General features: G+C 33.6%; 1 protein-coding gene across 1 annotated transcript; it reads right to left on the reverse strand.

Moving 5' to 3' along the window:
* Positions 1–2,402: 2,402 nt before the first annotated feature.
* Positions 2,403–25,017, reverse strand: LOC114340430 (triadin-like). The gene is made up of 3 exons (XM_050652993.1): positions 24,889–25,017; positions 14,291–14,601; positions 2,403–2,721 (listed from the first exon to the last, which is right to left on the reverse strand). The coding sequence occupies exons 1-3, from the start codon at positions 25,015–25,017 to the stop codon at positions 2,403–2,405; spliced, it is 759 nt and encodes a 252-aa protein (XP_050508950.1).
* Between the last annotated feature and the right edge of the window lie 337 nt (positions 25,018–25,354).

A 25,354-nucleotide genomic window follows, 5' to 3' on the forward strand; every position in this document is an offset into this window, starting at 1 on the left:
CAATAAAAATATGATTATTAAAAGTCTAAGGAACATGAATAAAAATACGAAAGAAGTTTAAAAATCACTAAAACTAAAACATGATTATTTCACTGCACTATGACACTGCACTCTGTTGTTGCTCTGATGTCCAGATGTACTAGAGGTCCAAAGGGTCAGGTCTTTTTAATCGTCTTTCATGAGAAATGTTGAGCAGGTCCGTGGCGAGTGGATTTGGATGGCAGGATAGTCTTGTCTTGTATCTAGAATTTACAGCAGATATTGCTTCGCTAACTGTTGGGAGCTGTAGGTCGTGGTGCAATCTCTGGTTCGTAACATACCAAGGGGCATTGCAGATCTGGCGCAACACTTTTGATTGGAACCGTTGAAGTTTTTGAATGTTGGTATTACTAGCTGTTCCCCATATTTGTGCTGCATATAGCCACACCGGTTTTAAAATACATTTATAAATCATAATTTTGTTCTCCAGGCTAAGATTTGATTTCCTACTCATGTACCAATACATTTTCCTGTAGATTAGGCCGAGTTGAAGACGTTTCTTCCAGATGTGGGTGCCCCAATTAAGTTTACTATCTAAATGAATTCCCAGGTATTTTACGGCGGTATTGACTGGTAGTGGAGTGTTATTTATAGAAACCGGAGGCGCGACACTTTTTTTAAAGTAAATGTTATTTGTGTGGATTTTAAACTGTTGACTTGTACTCGCCACAATTTAAGCCAGCTCTCTAGTTCAGTCAGATGATTTTGCAATACCTCGGATGCTTCTGTTGCTATAGGATTTGAAGCCATTATAACTGTGTCATCCGCATATGTAGCAATTGTTGTATTAATGGTGGTTGGAAGATCCGATGTGTATATTAAGTAAAGTGTTGGTCCTAATATGCTTCCTTGTGGAACTCCAGAACATATTGGAAACAGGTTAGTAATTTCCCCTCCTCTTTTGACTTGAAAAAATCTATCTGTCAGATAGGATCTTAATAGTGAACTTATGGGATAAGGAAATATGGATTTAATCTTGGAGATAAGACCTACATGCCAAACTTTATCGAATGCCTGTGAGACATCTAGGAATGCAGCTGTACAGTAATTTTTGTGTTCGAGCGAATTTCTGATAGTTTTTACTACCCTATGAATTTGCTCGATGGTACCATGTTGTTTCCTAAAAGCCAAACTGATAATTAGGTAAAACATTGTTGCTGTCTAATGTAGGCTCTAGTCTTCTCAGAAAAAGCCGCTCGAACACTTTAGATATAAGAGGCAACAAGCTTATTGGACGATATGAAGATACTTCCGCGTGATCCTTATTAGGTTTTGGGATTAGAACAATTTGAGCTACTTTCCATTGGAGTGGAAAGTAACCTGTTTTTAATATTGAATTAAATATATAAGTAATTAAGCTTACACCTTCGTTGGGTAGATTTTTTAGGACCAAACTAGATATTATATCATACCCAGGTGATTTCTTATTCTCCAGATTATCAATTACTTCTTCTACTTCAGATTTCTTGAAAATTTTAATAGGCGGTGCCATTTGATATGGTGCGTTTATGACTTCATGAATATCTTCTTCTTCTTCAGCTGAGACTTCCCTCTGATGCGGTTGAAATACCTCGCATAAATGATTTGCGAAAGTATAAGCTTTATCTTTGTCAGTTTTAGCCCATGTGCCATTTAGTTTCCTGATTGGCATATTCATTTGTTCGTTGTCTTTAAGTTTTTTTGTTAGTTTCCACAGAGAATAATTTGTATCATCTGAAGGTGAGAGGTTCTTTAAATAATTGCTGATTCCATTGTCTTTATGTTGGATCAAGTTTCTTTTGAGTAATCTGCAAGCTCTATTAAAATTTGTTTTATCTTCTGGGTGTCTAGTGAGCTGCCACCTCTTTCTTAGTTTTCTTTTTTCCAGTATAAGTGTATTTATGTGAGCAGGATACGACTCGGAGTTGTGTGTGTAGGTAATTTCTGGAGTGGACGACCAAGCAACTTGCTGAATAACTGTAGTTAAGTGAGTGACTGCATTTTCTATGTCCCTGTCACTTTTAAGAGGCAAGTTTAGGTTAATGGATGATTTTATTTCTTCTCTATACCTATTCCAGTTTGTTCTTTTATTACACAGTGTTAGAAGTTTAGGACAATTGTGAATTTGGCTTAGTAGGTCTATGAAGAAAGGGGAATGATCCGATGATAGGTCAAAAGAAGGAAATAAAGTAAAGTGAAAATTATTATTTATTTTTGTGAGTGTTGGGAGGTAAGGGAAGTATCGGAGAATGACTCGTCATCACTAGGATCTGTTTGTAAAAGGCACGGTATTGTTGATGTATCGTTATTTTCTGCAGATTTATTATTACATTGTTGTCTGATTTTTTTTTATTAATCGTGTAAGTCTGTTTTTATTGTTCATTCTAGTATTCAGTAATGTCAAGTCTAGGAATATCGGAGATAATATTATCATCCGTTTTTCGCTTCTTCTTCTTGGATTTCTTATTACTTTTTAATTCATTGGGGATATAAGGAGGTTGCATTTCGAAGGTTTTAGCTAACGAAGATATAGGAAGACTAGATTCGTCATAAAGTGTGTCCGAAGGAGGTCTTTTTAGCCTGTTGCTGGAATTTGAGATGACTGGTCGCTTCCATTTATGTTCGTGCTTGGTTCGTGTTGGGGCTTGGATCTCTGTCTGTGTAGGAACGATGGAAGATGAAGGAGGTCTTTTTGGCCTGTTGCTGAAATTTGAAATGACCGATCACTTTCATTTATGTTCGTGCTAGGTTCAATGTTAGAAGTTGGGTCTTGGGTTTTTGACTGTGTACGAATAATGGAAGATGGGATGGATAATGGAATAGTGTTGCCATTATTTGCTACATGTCCTGTTTCCTTGCAGATAAAACATTCCATTCTATCGGGAGAAAGGAATATTCCATGTCCGTTACCATCATATGGAATAGTTAAGGATGTTTGCAGTTCGTAGTTATCAGAAGGGGGATTTACATAAACTTGGCGCCTAAAACTTAATAGGTGGCTGTATTCATCGCCAGCGATGCCTGCTTTGAGAAACGATATGGGGGATGCTAGTTATAAACCAAGACTTTTTATGGCAATTTCAGCAACTTTATCAGGATTAAAAGGTGAAATATTTGAAATTAAAATTCTTTTGGTTGGAGATATAAGCCTTCGAATGTTGAAAGAAAATGTGCTGATTTGAATTAATGGGTGAGAATTTATCAATTTTTCCACTAGTTCGGAATTAGGTAAGTAAATACATACCATATTATTAGATTATATTGTAGATACGAAGCAAATGTTCTTGTCTCCAATGATATTACCAATTGCGTGTACGTAGTCATATAGTTTTAAACTGTTCTCGGCATGAAGAACTACGGCCTGATTCTTTTTCGGGAACGCTGGTCTAGGCACGGATTTTACTGCAGTAGAATAATATAAGTTATTGTTGGTGGTTGAGTTGGTATTGTCTACAGTTTGATTTGTTGACATTGTAGGTTTTGAGTTGTCATCGTAGTCAAAGACAGCTTCTTGAGTTTGGTTTGATATTTTTGTTGAGTCAGGAGGTGGGAACTTATTATTCACCGTAGTGGTAGAAGTTACAAAAGTGCACGTATTTACACACTACAATAATATACACTATACTTTTTTATTGTCCGGAACAAGTCTAAAAACGTAAAACAAGTTTAATAACTATTGATAAATACGGTAATTTAAGAGAACAGCAAAAACGATGTTTACTCGTTCAGGTACTCGTATCGAATGATTTTTATTTTTAAATGAAGGGTTTTTGGTATATGCCAATATATTTATATATAATATTAGTAACGTCATCCACCTGGGCGTGATGACGTAATTGATGATTTTTTAAATGAGAGTAGGGGTCATGTGCTAGCTCATTTAAAAGGGTTATTGAATTCTCTATATAGTAATATAAACATTAACATTATTATTTACACAGGGTACCCAAAAAAAATTTTATTAAATAATTGACAAAATAAGAAGAAGGTATTTTATTTCTTTAATTCAAAATACTTACATTCTACTGCTGTGAGAAAACAATAAAAAATGTTTATTTCACAAATTAATACACATTAGTTTTCGCCTAAATTAAATGCTCAAACTGCCATGGGGCAGCTGGTGGCAGCTTTAACGTTTAATTTAAGCCAAAAACAATATTTATTCGTCAAATAAAAATGTTCTCCTGTTTCGGATTTCCTGTTTCAGCAGTAAAATGTATTTTGAATTTAATAAATTACATACATTCTTTTTTGTCTCAATTAATTTAATTAAATTTTTTTTGACACCCTGTGTAATTATGTTAATTGTTTATATTACTGAATAGAGAATTGAATAACCTCTCAGATTAGCTAGCACCCCTAGTCTCATTTAAAAGAATTATCGATTACATCCTAGATGGATAACGTCACTAGTATGATAAATATACGAAAAATCATAATTTAAAAGTAAAAATTGACCTGCTTCGGGATTTATTTCCAAAATCACGAAAAAATGAATTGATTCCGAATTTTTACGTACTCACTGTACTGTATGAAATAATGCAGAACTTTTCTTGTTTATGTACCTAATTCCTTTAAGTTTTTGATAATGAACTCAGTAATAGCTTATAAGAAGAATGTAAAAACTGCTTTAAGTTTTGGATGTCTGGCTTTTGGTTCCATTTATTATTTTAATTTAAAAAGTATTAACTTACAAGAAGTATCGTCCAAAGTAATGAGAAATGTAGGTTAATTGATCATCTACACGGTATTAATCAATACTGTAATTAAAGACAAAGGAATATACGAAATTAGTACAAACGGTAATACTCACGCACGGGCAAATCCCTAACACGCCTACAAACATTAAATTGAATAATAATGAAGACTAGTTTTCTATTAAAGAATTTTTTAATTATTGCTTTTCGAAAATGTCGCCTTAATCCTCCCACTGTGTCAAAAACTGATGCTTAATTATTTCCCGTTGACAGGAAAATAAATTATATATCTTTGGTGTCATTAATAAGAAAAACGAGAATATTTTAAAATTTAATCAAACTAATAAAATAAAAGAGTCACGGCAATTTTGATGTCTAGCCAATTTTTCAAACTGTCTACCGTTATTTGGATATGGATATATTTGTTTGTGTTCGAACTACGTGATTACGGTTAATTTGTAATTCATTGGTAGATCAACATATTAAGAGGGTATAGAAAAAGTGCATTTTTTTTATTTAAAATCTGTTTTAAAATTAAAATTTTATTAAAATTAAAATATATTTAAACTGCGGTGGTGACGTAATTTGTACATAATACATACCTCAGTTCAAAAGATCTATTTTATTAACCTTCCGATGGCCAACCTTTTTTTGTTACACGGATGACCAACGGGGGTTACCAATAACCCCCAATCAAAAATTACAATTGACAAAAAATTAAGTTGTTTATGAAATAAAATAATGTATTCGTAATTTTAATGTTACTATTGTATCAAAGTGGGGTCATCTAATGAAAATATTGAAGGAGTGCTGGGCAAAAATGGACTGGAACAGAGAAATGAGAATTGCGACTGTCTAGTGGAGTTCTGTGTAGAACAACATCTTACAATTACAAACACGTTATATCAACATCATCCACGGAGATTATACACATGGCGCAGCCCAGATGGACGAACAAGGAATCAAATAGTCTACATCCTAATAAGATCAAGATGGAAGTCGTCGTCCATCAACTGTAAAATATATCCTGGCGCAGACTGTGGAAGCGGTCATCAACCCGTGGTACTGAACGTTCGACTTCGTTTTAAAGTCCCCAACAGAAGACCCCAGAGAAAAGTCATGTCTCTAAATTCATCAAAAATCAATGACTTCTAACGAAACCTAGAAGAAGTTCTTTCGTAAGACCAAGTAGATAGTGACCCTGAGAGCACTTGGATCTATCTCAAAGATAAGGTAATCGAGGCTACAAAAGACTGTGAGGTAGCGGTTTCCACTGACCGTAAGCCATGGATATCCGATAATACGTGGACTGTGATTCAACGCAGAAAGGAACATAAAACTAGATACGGAACAAACGATGAATATAGAGCGTCATCGAGAGAAATCAGAAAACAGTGCCGCAAAGATAAAGCTGATTACATCTCTCAAATATGCAGAGAGATAGAGGAACATGGCTGTCAAATTGAACCGATGGACTTATTCCAGAAGATCAAACTCCTTACCAGAGAATTTAAACCTCAAACGTGGTCTCTAATAGATAAGGAAGGTAATTTAAAGACCGATACTGATGAACTATTGGAAACATGGCGAAACTACTGTGGCGAGATATATAAAAATAACGAGGTATCAGCAAAAAATCAGTGGCCTTCTGACTACCCTAAAGAACCTACTGTCTTACTCGCTGAAGTCAAAAATTCAATTAAATCACTAAAGAGAAATAAATCCCCAGACATTGATTCAATACCATGTGAAATACTACAGTTACTAGGTGGCAAATGGTTACATATCATCCATTCTATCTGTGTCGCTGTTTGGAATTGAGGTGTACCTCAATTTATATCCCACTACACAAAAAAGAACAACTACCAGATGTGAAAACTACCGCACACTGTCACTAATAACACATGCTAGTAAAATATTGTTGCATATCATCAAAAACAGATTCAAAACCTATCTACATTACCAAATACCTCAGGAATAAGCGGGGTTTGTAAAGGGTAAAGGTACAAGGTAACAAATCCTGAACCTCAGACACCTAATTGAAGAGTATAGAGAATTTCAAGTACCTATGATTATATGCTTCGTTGACTACCAAAAGGCATTTGATTGTGTAAGCTGGATAAATCTGTGGTCAATTTTAATAGAAATGGGCGCACCAATGCACCTGGCGACACTTATTAAAAATCTGTACCAGTCTAATATAGCGACAGTACGACTAGATCAGAAGTTCTAAAACCAATTCAAGACCGAGAGAGGTGTTAGACAAGGATGCGTGTTGTCACCTGACTTATTTAACATTTATGGTGAACATGTCATGAGGATGGTTTTAGAAGGATGGGCCGGTGGAGTAATAGTAGCTGGTAGGAAAATCTCCAATTTAAGATTTGCTGATGACACTACCCTTATAGCAGCGAATGAGCAAGAAATGTTTGGTCTTCTGCGAAGAGTTGAGTACAAAAGCAATAAAGTTGGTCGGAAAATCAATAAAACTAAGACAAGAATGATGGTGGTCGACAGATTCGACACTATTCAACTGACTAACATGTTACAGGAATACCAGATAGTAAACACCTTTATCTATCTCGGGTCTAGTATAACTAAAGATGCTAACTGTGAAGCAGAAGTTCGGAGACGTATTGTTATGGCAAAAAATGCAATAAGTCGCCTAACTAAAGTTTGGAAAGACAGATCTATCTCTTAAAATATCAAGATGAGACTGGTGAATGCTCTTGTATTCTCAATATTTCTATACGGGGCAGAGACTTGGCCTCTTCGCGCATGCGAGCGCCAAAAAATTGATGCCTTTGAGATGTGGTGCTAGAGACGAATACTGCGCATACCTTGGACAGCTCATAGGACAAACGTTTCCATTCTAAACCAACTTTATATTAAAAAAAGGTTGTTCACAATATGTCTGCAACGAATTCTGCAATTCTTTGGTCACGTGGTTCGCAGAGGTGACGGCACTTTGGAGAGATTAATTGTTTCTGGAAACGTTCCGGGGAGAAGGTCAAGAGAACGATCACCAACTAGATGGTCTGACCAAATAAAGCATTCAGCTGGAAACTCATTCTGCGAAGCTCTTAGACAGCTGAAGATAGAGACCAATGGAGAAACATTGTAAGGAATATTGGAAGAAATCACGATCCTCAGTAATGTGGAAACGACAAGAGAGAGAGAGAGAGAGAGAGAGAGAGAGAGAGAGAGATTTTATCAATAAATGATAAATAAACATTAGTAAACATATTTTTAATTATAACTAAACAAGAACAGGAATCATCATTCTGAACTTAGACCTAAAGGAATTTTAAAATACACACTAATTTACGTCGCCCCAGGTTTAACAAATATTTTTTTTTTCAATATTGGAATGTTTCTTACACACAATTCCACATAATAGACGGCATTTCCTTAACATAAAATTGAAACATGGAAGGCCAAGGGAGTTCGTCTTTGACCCCAAATTCAGAAAAAAAAATTTTTTTTTCGTAAAATATAGGTAATTTTTTTTATTACAAAATATGAGGGTATCTATAATGATATTAAAGTCAAATAAAAAAATAATGAGTTTAAAATTGAAATTATTTTTGAATTTATTAAATAAAAACATGCATTGGGGTCAAAATTTGCCCCCCTTGGTCATTCGAAAGTTAAAAGAAGAAAGATAGATGCCACTGAAATGTTCTATTGGAAACGAAGGTTGCGAATTCCTTGGACCGACCGTAGGACAAATAATTTCAATTTTAAGAGACCTAAAATTTAGCCAACGACTCTCCAGTAAAGTTTGCGTTCATAAATATTTTGGACATATTATGAGATCAAACACAGAAATCGTGGACGGACTCATTACACAAGGAAAGGTGGAAGGCCGAAGGTCACGAGGAAGATCCCCAACAAGGTGGATCGATCAGATTACAAGAATATGCACAAGCCCTATACATGTTTAAAAGGAAATGACCAGAGACAGAGATCTATGGACCCGGACAATACACGACCACTGGACCACTACACTCTCTCCAGGGGGCCAGAATTCAAGAAAAATCTTAGTTCAAAGATCTACTTTACTGGTTATATTAAAAATTGTGATGCTTGATATTGATTATGCAAGAATAGTGACTCTCAAGGACTCTTAAGCTAGCGGGGACACATGAGCGGAATCCAATTTAACCTACGTTATATTTTTTCACTTATTTCTCACCACGCTAATAATTTTTCACCCTGCAATCACCCTAAAAGGAAGATATTCCGCTAGCTCAATATCCTGCTTTAGTCCAAGCTGTGGGTGAAAAGCCGGTCGATTCCAGAATATAATTTTTGAAACCTATCAGGTGTTCTAAAGGACGATGCCAGGAATAACTTCTACTAAAATATAACCAAAAAATGATGTTTTTTATTTGTTAAATTTGAAATTTTTAAACATTTTTAATTTTGCAGCTTAGGATATTCATTTTAGAGAAAAACTTTTAAATCGAAAGTTTTAGTAAATTAAAAAAAAACCTACAATTTGAGCTATGGCAAGATTAATTTCGTTAATTTGTTATTGCAAAACAGCCTGCGGAATGTCCAAAATGACCGTTTTTGCAATTGCATTATTTATTGTAAAAATAATTTTTTTATTCTTTAAGGTTTTAAAATGAGGACCTTTCAATTCAAAATATAAAAAAATTGTAAAGCCGATTGGTAGACTTGTTGCTTAAATATTATACCTAAATTGTTTATCCTCAAGGGTCAAATGTCAAAGGCTATAACTTTTTAAAAAAGACTCGTCGGGAGTTAAATCTACATCTACTCTCCATCTAAAGGCTTATATTTTCGTATTCTGATGTAAATAAATGCATAAGACATTTTTCAGCCATTTATTTCTGGTTTGAAAGCGCCGTGTTTTGAATATAGTCAGAGGAAAAGTACAACCCGGTGGATTCGATATGCAAAATGGCCAGAACATCGAGGCCATGTTCGATAATGGTATGTACAAATATCTTGGAGTAAAGCAGGCGCGGAAAATTGACCATAAGCAAATGAAAACTGAGATAACTACTGAGTTTATAAGAAGGGTAAAACAGCTGCTTCGTTCACAGCTTAACAGTAAAAATTTGTTTAAGGCACTAAACACCTACGCTTATTCCGCGCTTAGCTATTCGTTTGGTATTGTTAAGTGGACAAAAACGGATATAGAAAATCTTCAGCGAAAAGTACGAACACACCTCACAAAGGCACAAAGACACCACCCTAAAAGTGCAGTAGAACGAACGACATTACCCGGTATTTAGGAGAAAGAGGACTTATGGATATAGGTGAGCAATTAGATAAACAGATTACTAATTTAAGAACTTACTTTCAGATGCAGGCTGAGACATCTACTCTACACCGCGCAATTTGCGCAGTAGATGTGACACAACACCGATCAAACTGAGGAAACCAGAAATACGCATAAACCACCTTACTAAGGACGAAAAACTGCGCACCTGGATGGGTAAACCTCTGCACGGGCGATATCCCAATGAGGTCAGCCAAGAGTATGTCGACAATACAGCGTCGAAATATTGGTTGACATCAGGAAAGTTGTTCACTGAAACGGAGGGTTCATTACTGGCCATTCAGGATTAGGTTATACCAACCAGAAATTACCTGAAATATATCGTCAAAGACCCTCAGGTTCAAAACGACAGATGCCGATATGGATGTCAAGCCCAAGAAACCATCAAACATATTACAGGGGGCTGCAAGGCATTTGCTGCAACTGAATACAAGGAACGGCATGATGCAGTGGGAAACATTTTTTATCAAGAGATAGCTATCAAGCTGGAACTTCTCCAAATGACCATCTTCCATATTACCAATACGTCCCTGAGAGTATGCTTGTTGATGGCAACTACAAACTATACTGGGACCGCACTGTGCTCACAGACCAAACAGTGGCATATAATAGACCATATCTTGTACTAGTTAATAAATTAACAAGACAAACAACACTAATTGATATGGCGATACCTAACAACAATAATCTACGTAGTAAATTTACTGAAAAGATCGCTAACTACAGAGATCTGGAAATTCAAATACGAAGACAATGGAGAATGCAAAGTACCCAGACGATACCTATTATTATGTCTACCACTGAAGTCGTTCCGAAGAACCTCCTCGAAAGCATAAAAAAGCTGGGTCTAAATGAACATCTTTACAAGACCATGCAGAAAGCTGTACTACTCGCAACGGCCAGATGTGTACGAAAATTTTTGGGAGATACACCTGCATACCAAGTCACCTAGGGCTCAATAACACGGAAAGAGTTCCACCAGAGCTAAATCCTTTTGATACCGTAGGTATCGGGGTTGAGTGAATTTTCCCCTTATAGAGGGAGTGTGAGTTGTATGGCTAAATCTGGATAATAATAAAGGTCTTTGTTAGAAACAAAAAAATATACATACAAATAAGTTTAGCCTAGACTACTCTAATACTTAACTCAATAATTTCAGGCTGAATTAAATTCCAAAAATGTTTCAATTTTAAAGGCACTAAATTATATAAATATACAGATTAAAGACAATAAATTTATAAAAATAACAAACAATAGTCCAGCCTACTAGGAGTGATAAGATTCCAAGGACTAAGATGTCTAGGACACATACAGAGGATGCTAGAGGGTAGATTGCTGTTGATAACTATTGTGGGATATTTACTTTCTTTCTCTAATCATAATGCAAGATCATCTAAACTAATAAACAATTTTTGGTTTACAGTCATACATATAGTAGTAAAAACGTTCAGCTTTTTCTTATCTAGAATAAAACAACTCATTCTGAAGTAGCTTGTTTCGTCTTTTTTATCGCAATATGTCTGTTATAATCCAATAGTACGCCTATGGTATTGCACCTTACAAATACGCCTAGATAACAATATTAATTCGTATCATTATCGGCATCTGAGTCTTGTTTGTAGGAACGATATTAAAACATTCTTAGCAAAGAACCTAATGAGATATTTATTAAAAATATATAAGCGTTTCAGCCAACTTTACCGTTTTGATTTAAATGGCTTTTTACTTGGTGCCGTCTTCATTCAGAACATGCTCATAAAAGTCATATAAGGAAGAAGTTATTGCATCTTATGATACTTGCATAACTATATCTTTTATTTCGGAGTAGGTATATTACAGGTTGTTCACAAAGTAGTTTTATAAGAGGAAATTTTAAAATATAATTATGTCCGTTTTACGTAAATTATCTTAATTAAAAAGGTTTTCCCCGGAATTGGAATATAATTACTGAAGAAGACCACATTATAGAAAGATGGAAAGAATATTTTATGGAACTTTTAAGCAAAGAAAAGACAACAGCAGACAGCAAAACAGTAACGTTAAACAATACAACCACAGAAGAACAAGATGTAATTGTGGACAATAAAATACAAATGAATGAAGTGGAAGATGCCTTAACCCAACTAAAAATAGGCAAAGCTGCACATATAGATGGATTTGATGTCGAGTTGTTGAAATATCTGGGAGAATTGGGCAAAAAGGAACTTTATGAACTGTTAAAAGTAACATGGAAATCTGAAAAAATACCGAGTGACTGGAACACGGCTATAATATTGCCTATACACAAAAAAGGAGTTTCGAGAGAATGTGGAAATTACAGAGGCATATCGTTGCTCTGTTCAACATTAAAAGTCTACGAAATTATCCTAGAACGGAAGCTCCGGAATTCAGCCGAGCCTAGATTAGCAGATATTCAATGTGGGTTTAGGCCAGCACATAGCGTCCAGGACCATATCTTCACTAAACAGCAGATCACCGAAAAAGCCATACTAAAAGATGAAACGGTATATTTGGGATTCCTAGATATGAAAAAAGCTTTTGACATGGTGAGCAGGGAGGAAATATGCAAAGCTTGACAAATAAGGAAGTGGATATGGAACTGATAACCACAATCCATAGTTTGTATTGCAATCAGGTAAGAACAAGCAATCTTATTTCCATCAAATTTACGAATAACGACGGAGTCAGACAATAGACGAAGTAATAAAAAATGCTGGCCAAAAACAAAAAAATATACCATAGGATACAGAAACCTACAACAAATAAAAATCGAAGCCTGTGTATTTGCAGATGATATTGTTATTGTGGCAAGAACTGAAAGAACTCTGGAGGAGAACATAAGAATCTGGAAGGCAGAATTAAAAAACTACAATCTAATAATTAATATGGAAAAAACAAAAATAATGGCAATATCCAAGAAAGATGTTAACTTAAATATTGAAATCCAAGGCAAAAAAATAGAACAGGTAGATACATTTAAATACCTTGGAATAATTTTAAATAAGAAGGGGGCACAAGAAGACGAAATTGGAAATAGGATAAAAGCAGCCACAAGAACATATCATTCGCTGTATAAAAACTTTTTAAATAAAAAAGAAATAACTAGGAAAACCAAAATGATAATATTTAAAACAATTTACGTACCTATCACTACATAATATGTAGTGATAGGTACGTAAATTGTGGAGCAGAGAATTGGTTATTGAACGACAAACAAGAAAAGAGATTGCAAGCAGCGGAAATAAGGTATTTAAGAAAAGTCGTGGGAGCTAGGAGAATCGATAAAAGACGTAGCGAAGATATTAGAAGAGAATTAAAAGTAAAATCATTACAGGAAAAAATTCATGAAAAGAAATTAAAATGGACTGGGCACTTATTTAGAATGAACGACGGCAGGCAGGTTAAAATGACACAGGAAGCGAGGCCGATAGGGAAAAACAGGAGAGGCCTGCCAAGGAAAACTTGGAATACAAGTGTGATGGAAATATTGCAGAATAGAGGAAAATCGTGGCAGGAAGCCAAATAATTAGCTAGGGACCGAAAAAAGTGGCGTAAGTTTGCAGAGAATAACGAGTAAAGAAGACACCTCGACACCTTACGGTATAAGAGGATCATCGATTATGTATGTATGTAAAAAGATTTTCGAAGATCGTAACATACGTCTAAAGTGGCGGTCTCATACTGATTTACTTTAATCAGTTTGAAAATGAAGTTCTAAATATGTTTTCTTGTGGAATGTTCAAGTTAAATATTATATTTTTTATATGTGATTAGAGTACAATTACAATTTATTTTGATGATTATTTTTTAGTGATTTTAATTCCCAATCGTGCAGTAAAATTTCTCATCATTTGTTTAATCCTGTCCAATCAGACTATTATTGCAGCGGGAATTTTCTACGTATATTATTATATTGTGAATATTTTTAGGGAGATTGTTTCTGTTTATACTACGAATTTCTTAGTTTTGACAACTGTCACATTTAAGAAAATGTACCATACCAAACTTTTAGTTCTGCATCTAATGTCAAACTATCAAAGTTAAACTAAGACAAAACAAATCGGAAATTTTAAGCGCTCGATTGTACCTCTGTAAAATTATATTTCATTAATAAAACTGTATTTATATATTATTAATTAATATTTTATTGATATCTTCGTCTGAATATTTGCTAATCTGTGCTGTTCACTATGACAATTTGAAAAATGTGTGACACATTAATTGGGATAAATGTCACTGAATGTTTTTATATAAAGACTTGAATTTGTTTTTTCTAGCTTTTGGTGAACTTGCTGCAGCCTTGGCTGTTTTCGGCTTGGGTGCCTTTGGTTTTATCGTTGGACTTCCTTTATTTGATTTATTTGCCTTGGTTGGTGTTTTTGCTTTAGCATCTGCGGAAGTCGGAACTAAAGATGAGGACGCAGTTTTAGGTGCTGACTTCTTTTCAACTTTTTTCGCCTTGGCTGGCTTTTTCTCTGCCTTTGATGCGGCTTTTTTAGCCTTAGTCACTTTCTTTACACATTTTGCCTTTTCACCGGTAGCTGAACGTTTGGTAACGGCGACAGTTTTCTTTTAGGTATTAAAAATAATCTATCGAATATTACACGATAGTAAGAATAAATAAAAAATAATGCTTTAATTTTTTTCTTAACCCTCTGTTAGTCGCGCGGTCTACAATCGTAGACCACTCTCCTTTAATTGGTCGCTAATTGCAGAAAACTGTACATATGCCCCCATATCGCTTAGTAGCTGTCACTAATACTTCCAACTTACTCTTCAGTTTGATAAACGCCGCCGATCTGTTTGCATTATTTTTTTAACATTATTCAAAGAGCACTGGTCTACAACCGTAGACCGCGCAACTAAGCGCGTTCCAGTTTTTAGTTGTATATATAAAGCTAATATGTAGCATGCTGTGTATATAAAGCTAAAACATAAATGAAAAAGTTTCAAGAAGCGACTTCATTGAAAACTTTAGCATGGAAACTAATCAAACCGCAAATTGAATATGGATCAACTATACCTTCCTGGCTAAGAGAACTTAGACGACGAGCTCGCGTACTGCTCGGAATTCAAGAAGTCGTACCCCCTCCCCTTAATATTCCAACAAATTACGTGGGACGATGTTGTATTTTGTGCACGAATTTGCAGTATGTCAACAATAACGGCATGCCAAAGATGTGACTTTGCATGCAAGGATCATCTCAGGGATATTTGCACTGAATGTTTGACGGACTAAAATAATTTTAGTGGCACAATTATTGTGCCACTTTTACCATTTAATAGTTTTGTTGTTTTTTAAATTTTTATTTCTATACTCTTTATTATTCATCCCTATTGGTCATTGTAGAAGTTCAAAGATTAAAAATATTTAGGTTTTTTACTAAATTGAGCTTATTTTTGTGACCATTTTCATTTACTTGCGAATAAAGACCCAAAAAATCGTGACCTCGTTTTTAATTTTACCACTGCCAAGATGAGAAAAGCCAAGGGACAAGATATATCTAATATCAAAATACGGACATGAATAAATATGGTATTATCCATTAATTTGTTAATTTTCTCAAAATCCGGTATCATACGATAAAAAACTATTGGTCTACAATCGTAGACCGCGCGACTAAGCTCGTCAGAAATAACCGAGCGCCTAACGTAGGGTTAAACTTGTTTCCAATCGGGAATAGTCATTCTAACCCACAGGGCCCTCCAGGCAACAAGTTTTTGAAAAATTATCGCATTATTCTCAATTTATTCTTACTCTCTTGTGATATTTGTATTGAAAATTACATTTTACATTTTGTTTCAGACGTATGGATTTCCAGTCCGGAAATAGTGTGATGTTCAATAATGTTGGTATAGTCTTATTGCTGACTTCTGTTAATATTGGTAACCAGAGCCTGCTATATTCTGTTGATGGGTTTGCTATACATTTTTCTTCTTTAAAAAATGAGGGCTGCTTCTTTGATTTCTCTCTTTTTGCGGTAAGTTTTTCTCCACGTTACCAATCTTCAAAATGGTTACAATACTGATATGCACAGCTTGCCCGCGCGCCGTCTCTAGACCCGTCGCTCTTTCAAAATTCTCAGAGCTAGTCCCGAGCGATAGCGAGGTTTCTCGTGCGTTACCGTTACCAATGCCAGTATTGGTATGTAACAGCATATGATAACGTGCCATGGATTCACATATCTCGCCAATATTTTCGTGCGTCTAGTTGGCTATTTACTGAATTAGGTACTATTAACAAGTATTTCTGTTTGTAAAAAATATAAATGGAAATATTTCGTAGTAGTCATAAAATATTTATTTGCAAGATTTGTAACTGTTACCAATGGTAACACTGGTTACATGGACGCTTCGCCACTGCAAATTATCTAGTATTGATATATGATTTGTGCTCACTTATCATAACACTTATTTTTCTTGATGCCAAGTGTTAACATTACCACATAACCACTTGTGTTTCTCCTAAAAAAAAATTTGCATTCACAAGGTATTTTATAAATTCAGTTCTTTGATCCCTTCTGTGTGTGTTGTTTGGTCTGGTTTTGGACAGAATAGATCTCAGTGTGTTGATTGTTTTAAATTTTGTTGGTAAAAATGTTTATATTTTATTTATTTCCAATCCCAATTAAGTTTTCTGATAAGCTCTTTAGTGGATCTATCGGAGAATCCTAAAAATTTCATGGACATCGCCTACCTCAAACGAAGAAGTGTTGCCTAGGATAGGCAAAGACCGAGAAATTTTCAACACAGTGAAAGTTAGAAAAACATCATACTTAGACCACATAGTGAGAAATAATAAGTACCAATATGCTCAACTAGTAGTGAAAGGAAAGATCCAGGGAAAGAGGGGACTATGAAGGAAAAACAATCGTGGCTAAGAAATATCCGACAATGGACAGGGCTAAATTTTTAACATATAAGCTGAAGACAGACAAGAGTTTGCAATTGTAGTAGTCAACCTTCATTGAGGAGAGGCACTTTAAGAAGAAGAAGATATTTTTCACTTCGTTAGCATTTATTACATATCTTAGATTCCTTTCCCCTATAATTTTGGTTTTACCATGATGTCGTATATGTATAGTCTTATAAGTCATATTCTTTTTCTTATTTATCTATTATGTGTTTCACTTGGTAACACTTCAGTAACACGTCCCTTATAAATATACATATAAACACGTTGCTAATTTTTTATATACAAATATATTACAATAAATTATTTTTTTTCGTGTTTATAGTTTTTTGTGTTTATTTATTAAACAGTATTTTTTTAAGCTGCAGCTCCTTGCAAATGCACCTGTCTCTGAAGTAATTCACAGTATATCTGCCTAAAATGACTTCTAGAATTTGAAATTTTCTTAGGAAAAAAAATTGTGGACAATCTGTATACAGTAATGTATCAAACGATAAACAGCTATATTTAAGATGGATTTATAACTCATAAAACGTGTTAGTATGTAATTTGAAATAGCGATAAAAAGTTACTTTTTTAATCTAAAAATATTTATTGAGGGCAAATTTTTAATGTTGTGAAATTTTGAAAAAAAAGTAAGTTTTTAATTTTTTAGATTTGGAAGGTAAATAAAATTAAAACTAAAGTAATATAAAAGGGTATTGGCATGTTTATACCATGTTAATTAATATTGTTCTACATTTTCCACGATGCTCTATTTGGTCCTAATGATTTTTATTTCTCCTTTATAACACTGTCTCGTCATAATCTGTATGATAACCGCCGCATATTCATTTCCAAAGCTGTGAATAATTGTTTGTCATATTCTCTTAATCTCGTTTTTTTGCATCATATATTGCCATACTTTTGACTATCGTATCCTGAATATTTATTTTCTTTTCTTTGCTGATATCCTTGTATCTCCACATAGTATTATTTATTCTGCTTAGAAATCTTCTTCTTTTATGCTTTCATATTTACTGTAAATTTCACATCCTCTTATTTTGACATTTTTATTTTCGTCTAAATTCTGAATCCTTTTGCCTCAATACTGATGTATTTTGTTTTACTATGAAGGGAAGTATCCAGTATTCTTAAATGTGGACTAGAGGTAACGAAGTACTCAACTCAAAAAAGAACCACAATAATTTTATTAAAATATTTAAAAGTTAAAATATTGGACGCGTTTCCGCCCAACTCGAGCCAACATCAGCAAGTACAAGAAACAAGAACTGACCTATACAGTATTACCAGATTATTAATAAGTGAAAAAGAACGTGGAGAGACAACGCTATTCTCAGTCAAGAAACTTACCCACAGGATGGAGGGAGACTCAATTAGGCTCGATCAGTTAAAATGCACGTAGACAAATACATTAAAAATATTGTAAGGAGTTACATTTAATGCTTCAGAAATATCAATGCTTCTAGCAGTTTCTGAAGCACTAAAATGTAAATCGTTTTCACTATTTCATTAAACAAATAGCAGTAAAGATAGAATAGTCTAATAAACACATGTTTTATTCAGCTACGTTTAAAATTTGAATACTGTGAAAATAAAACCAAATTTAATAAACTAAAGTTAACAATTGTGTTAGTGAGAAGTGATACGTCACATGCTGAAAAAGTAAGGATAAAAAAACCATGTTATTTTGTAATTCAATTTACCAAAATAATAACTAAATAAAGTGTGTGTATCTAACCTTACTAATTATCAAGACCACCTAATTAGTCGAACCTGTATAAAAGCAGGTCCGGCTTTAAAATTTTGCAAATGAAAAATTTTTTCGAATCAACAATAATATAAAAAATAATGATGACTTCAACCAACAACGATAACACCAATAAACCCTATAGCTATTCAACTGCTCTTACGCAACAACAACCTACCGCTTTCCCTTTGAAAGAACAAGCTCTTGTTTTTTATCCTTAAATGGTATTAAAATAGAAGAATACCTCTTAGCCATTGGAAAAAATGTCAATCCAAAGAACATCTTATTCTGTTCAAGAATATCCGGCAACCGAATCTGCATGTATTTATCCAGCAAAACTATCGTAGATGAATTCATGAAACAACATCGAGGAATAATCACAGTAAATGGAGAAGAAGTTCAAACTCGTCCTTTAATAATACCCAGTCAACGTGTACTACTATCACATGTCTGCCCGTCTATCCCACACGAATTCCTCGAACATCAATTAAAACAACTTGGCTGTACACTAACTTCATCTATTAGTTTTTTACGAATAGGTACCTCTAATCCTGCGTACAAACATATCCTAAGTTTTCGTCGTCAATTGTATATATTTACACCCTGCACCGTCGTTCCTGATTCAATACTTGTGACACATTATAATACAAATTATCGTATTTTTTTATCACATGAAAGTCAAGAGTGCACTTCTTGTAATCTAAAGGGCCATTTCGCTAATAACTGCCTAAATCCTCCCAATACGACCTTACATCAGAATAGCCCATCAACTTCTGAAACACCTACTACAATGGCTATTTCATCATCAAACCTAAATCCTCCCAATACGACCTTACGTCAGAATAGCCCATCAACTTCTGAAACACCTACTGCAATGCCTATTTTATCAAAAGAAACGACAAAATTAACTGAAAAGCTTAACAAAAACGACTCGAATAAAGAAAAAACGAGAATACACCCCAAAAACCAATGGAAACCGATATTACAGGTGCTAAACGAAACTTTTCAGATGCAAACACACCCCCCGCTGAAGTATTCGCACAGCCTTTCACCGTTTTGAACACAAATCCCACCAAGAAACCAAAAACTTATAATGAATTAGTACAATAATTACTAGAGCCAGCAAAAATTGTATTTAAAGAAGAAACACTAAAATTGGACTTTGAGCAGATGGTAGACTTTTTGGAAAACGCATATGAGAATAAAGACCTTGTCAGTCTAGTGAAAACATACACCGAAGATATTGACGACTTCTTGAAAACATTATCAAAAATGCATCCATACTATGCCGATCGGGTCATAAAAAGCAGGAGTACTAGAATACGAAAAAGAATAATGAAACAACTCAACTTGAGTCCAGCTGCCATAAAACAATTTCTAGAGGACTCTGATAGTTCTATAGAGTCTTCACAAGAATAAAAATATATAATAATAATAAAAATGGATTGCATACTACAGTGGAATATAAACGGGTTTTACACTCACTTTGAAATGTTTAAACACTTATGTTCAGAAATCATACCATCCATTATATGTATACAGGAGACGAATTTTAAAGGACAGCATACTTACCAAATGAAAAATTATAAATGTTACTATAAAAATCGGAGGGATGCAAATATAGCTAGTGGAGGTGTCGCTGTGTATGTACACCAAAATTACGAATCAAAAATTTTAGAAATTAAGAGTGGTCTAGAAGTAGTAGCGGCAAGAGTTCTATTTCCCCAAAAATGTATTTGCAATATATATATATATATATATATATATTCCTCCAAACCAATCAATAACAGAAACAGATCTTACAGATGTATTGGATCAAATTTCAACTCCGAGAATAATTGTAGGTGATTTCAATAGCCTCAATCCAATATGGGGATCTCTCGGAACAAACTCCAAAGGAAAAATCTTGGAAAACTTGATAATTTTTAAAAACTTAAACCTCCTAAACGACGGGCAACCAACCCGATATAATATTCACGTGGGTTCCTCATTAGCTATTGATTTATCATTTGCAATCCTGTATTATCGCCAAAGCTTTCATGGGATGTAATACCGTATTTATATGGTAGCGACCATCATCCTATTAAAATTTCTATGACAATTAATGACAACTAGAGCAATACCTCTCCGACTGCAAAATGGAACTTGAAGAAAGCAGATTGGTATTCATTTAAAACATATATCCAACGAAATTACCAAATATTAGAAGAAACTACAAAAGATCAATCTATCGATGAAATATTAAATTCATTCACATCATTATTATACACTGCTGCTAACATCCGCGTAGGCAAAACAAAAATTTTGAAAAGAACTTCTCTTCCATGGTGGAATGCAGATTGTAGCCAAGCTATTAAACAATATAAAAATTCTTTTAACAAAATGAAGCGTTGCAAAACTACAGAAAACACCATCGAGTATAAAAAATTACGAGCCCAATTTAGATATGTTACAAAATTAAGTAGAAAAAAATTTTGGCAGGAATTTCTGTCTAGTATTAATAATTCTATGCCTATAGGTACTGTATGAGAAAAGGTCAGAAAAGTATCTGGATGCAATAGTTATAAGAAAATCCCATTCTTGTATGAAAACAAGCCCATATTATCATCTGACGTTGAAATTGCTAAGCAATTTGAAATAAACAGTAGCAACAACAATTATTCCAAAGACTTTTTAAACATTCATGCCCGATTTCACCAACGATACCTAAATATTTAAGAATTACCTAAGTGGGTTTAGGTACTTCCTAACTCTAAAAGGGATTTCACCATACGATAAGAATTGCCTAAACCGCTTAAGCATTACCTTACGTTAGGATACGGATTTCGATCTCTCTAAACTTTAGGTATTACTTATCGTTGACAGTCAGGTTATATTTTTACAATTTTGACTAATGTATTTGTGACGTTTGTCAATAATTTGCTTCTTACCTTAATTTTTCTGTTATTCTGTAATATTAGGTATATTATTAGCTTTAATTTTGTATTTTCTTTTATATTATTAATATAATATGTGTTGGAAAATATAGAAAATCCTTTGGAGTTTTTTACAGGTCTATTGACAAAATTATATAGTCTACCTACTACCTAACAAACTAGTGTTGTGTTTCAAAAACCCATTCATGATATAACTAAAAGTATGTCATTGAAAAATTAATAATAAAAAGCAATTTTCAACATATTATATATTTTAAAATTATTTCAATAATGGCAATTCAACTAAATTTAATTTTTCATATGTGAAATTTACAACTCTTTTCTTTTCCTCCATTTCACTGTACATATACAAATAAAATACAAAACTATATTTATTATTTTCAAACTTAATGCACAAACAACTAACTACTAAATAAAATAACTATAACAGTACAAAACTGAATAATACCAAATTGGCAAACAAACAATAATGTCAAATAATCGAAAAAGTAAGAAAATGTCATCTTATTCTTTTTTTTATTTATCAAAAATAGTTCAAACGTACCCTAGGTAATACCTAGGAAAGCATTTCCTAGATAAGCAGTTCTTTTAGTTGTGAAATGCGATTGTTCCTAAGTATTGACTTAAGAAGTTCCTATCGATAAGAATTACTTAATAAGGCAACTGTTTAGGTATCGTTGGTGAAATCGGGCATCAGATACATACAGAACAGAAATTAATCGACTTTATTGACATGGAAGATAACTCCTTTAACAAACCATTTACAATAGAAGAACTAAATCATTCCTTACGTACTACCAAAAAGTCTGCACCAGGACCAGGTGAAATTCCTGTAAGTTTTCTTCAAAATCTGCCGACAACGCAAAACTATACCTCCTTGATTTCTACAACAAAATTTGGAATAGCCATGAATTTCTATCGAAATGGGCAGAGGCGATAGTAATACCTTTATTGAAAGCAAACAAAACACGAACTGACCCTGAGTCATATCGACCAATTTCCCTCACCAACACAATCTACAAAATATTAGAAAAAATGGTAAATAAAAGGTTGTTGTGGTTTCTAGACAAAAATAATTTAATAATTAATGAGCAAAGTGGATTTCGAAGAAACCGGTCAACTTTGGATAATTTAATAGATTTAGAGTCAGAAATACATGAAAGTTTTGCTATTAAACAGGAATGTCTTGCTGTATTTGTTGACATAAATAAAGCTTTCGATATGGCTTGGAGGTATGATATTTTAAACACATTAACTCACTGGCGAGTGAAAGGTAACATACTTTATTTTATTCGTAACTTTTTAGATAATAGGAAATTTAAAGTACGTGTAAATGGTATTACATCCAGTATAAAGAACCAAGAAAATGGTACTCCGCAAGGATCTGTCATCAGTTTGTAACGGAACGTTACTTAATGAAAATATTTTAATTAAAAATCAATAATTTAATATTTATAAAATGCTACTTTTCCATCTTGCAACACCGCCAACACTGGACATTAGTTCCACGAGTAGCCGCTGTCGCAAGTATCAAGAAGAACTGTCAAATTTTTAAAAAGTTTCACTGTTAGCTGAACCTCCAAATAAATAAGTTCCAAGTGGTTGGTGGCTTTTTGAACAAAAAAAGGAATCACCTTTTAGTTACTTTTTTTTATACGGAAGCTATCGTAATTAAGTTGAAGGAGGAGAAAGTTTTGTTTTGTTGAAGAAGAAAAGTATTAATTTGGTAAAAATTTGGGATGATTGCTATCGGGTAAGTTGTATTATTACTTCATTCATATAGGAAGCCATATTGATGACCGGAAAATTTATAATTTCCATAAATCCTTTTCATTTCTTCTTGTCTTTATTATATATTTCGACTAACTATCTATAGATACAATTTTTAATATCATTCCTAGCTCTAAATCCACATGTTTCTATATAAAATTCCATAAAGTTATTCAAGGTCAAGTGGAACCTATGTTTTTGGTACAGAAAAAAAAACAACACTTCTTTTAATGGATCCTGACCAGTTTTTATTGGAAGTTTAACTTCCAACTTATTTCCTAATTCCATAAGATTGATTACACAAATTAACAATGGGTTTGTATCTTTTAGCCACTTGGAACCACTGGAATGTTCATCCCACTAACATCAGGGATGAAATAAAAAAAAAAAAACTTTAGCAGCAGTCACGGGGTAGCCTAGGAGCTGGAATCGTCTTTTGAGTTGATTTTTGGACTATCATTATTTTGTTTGGAACTTTGGAAAAGACTTTACGTTAGTTGGTGTTGGACAGTGATTAAGTATTTTTTTTTATTATTATCCTCAAGAACATTAATTTTTTCTAAATAATTGGAACATTAAATAATCTATTAAAAATATCAAATTAAATAAGTTTACCTTATACTCCACTAAGTTATTCATAATTTTTCAAACAAAAAACAAAAGAAATAATTTAAATATTTTCAATCTTTAATAATAAATAATACCTCCTCTTCAAGGCTTCAAATTTGCATTTTTCTAATAAATTAATTTCTTTTGTTTCTTTTCTCACGTGTAAAGGTAATTGAGCTCAACTATCCGGAGAAAATTTGGTAATTTTTTTTTATATATTATAATTAATGAACCTTGGCTTTCGTCCCCCTCAGGGTAATTGACCATTTAACTTGTTTTTTTTATTATGGTAACCGCACATGAAGTTAGAGTTTTACCTCGAGTAGTGTGTCGGTTCTTTTTTGTACCATAAATTGGATTTGACATTTCAAACCAATTTTTAGGGGTGGACTTTGTTCCTCTTTTGTTTAAACTACTCTGTAGACTGTAAATTGTACATACTTTATTAGTAAAATATTTTTTTTTATTAATTTTAGGGCATACCTTGTTGGTACATATACGAATTTATTGTACATATAATTAAAAGCTAAATACAATATTGATTAGGTTGTATAATATTTCTTTTATTACCTAGTTGTTGTCATATGTTTCTAGGTTTACTAATTTTATTGTCATAGCAACTAACTAGCAAGAGTGCAGCAGTATAGGATACCTGGTAGAGCCATAGTCTACGCTCTACTGGCGCCCACGATTTATTGTTATTTTTCTATATTTTCTAGTCTTTGTTCATCTTGATATTCCCTTTATATCCATCATCTATATTCTGTAGATTTACTGTCTTTGACGGCGCGAAAATTGGCCGAACTATCCTTGAGTATCAAGGGCTCATTCTCTTCTATACCCTGCTAGCTTAACTACAGTCAGTTTCATCCATCTACTTCTGTTTCTGTCAATAGTTTACCATCTGACTTTTTCATTTCACATTCCCATACAAGTACTACTTGTACGCTAAGGTAGTATTTGTTACATTTGCTTCCCAACGTAGAAGCCCCTTCATTCCAATACATTTGCTTCCCCTTCTTTGCCTACTTCTGTTGGAGTTTAGATATTTCTCCCAACGGTTACTCAAACAGAAGTACCCCACAATTTTTGTTACAGTGGCGCCCAACGTGGGGCCATCTTAGGTCAAAGACAGTATTTTCTTTAGGTCATATTTTCTCTTTTATCTAAGTTTCTGTATTATTTTCTGTTGGTATTCCCTCACATCTTGTTGTTGATTTATTTTATCCCCAATTTTGTTATCATTTTTTTTTCAGGTACTCTTATATTGCTGTATTGTTAGATTAATATTTAAATACCCTATTTTTAGTTATAGTTGTACAGCTGGCAGTCTATATTGGAGTT

This window comes from Diabrotica virgifera, chromosome 6, assembly GCF_917563875.1.
Source record: "Diabrotica virgifera virgifera chromosome 6, PGI_DIABVI_V3a".
NCBI classification, from domain to species: domain Eukaryota; kingdom Metazoa; phylum Arthropoda; class Insecta; order Coleoptera; family Chrysomelidae; genus Diabrotica; species Diabrotica virgifera.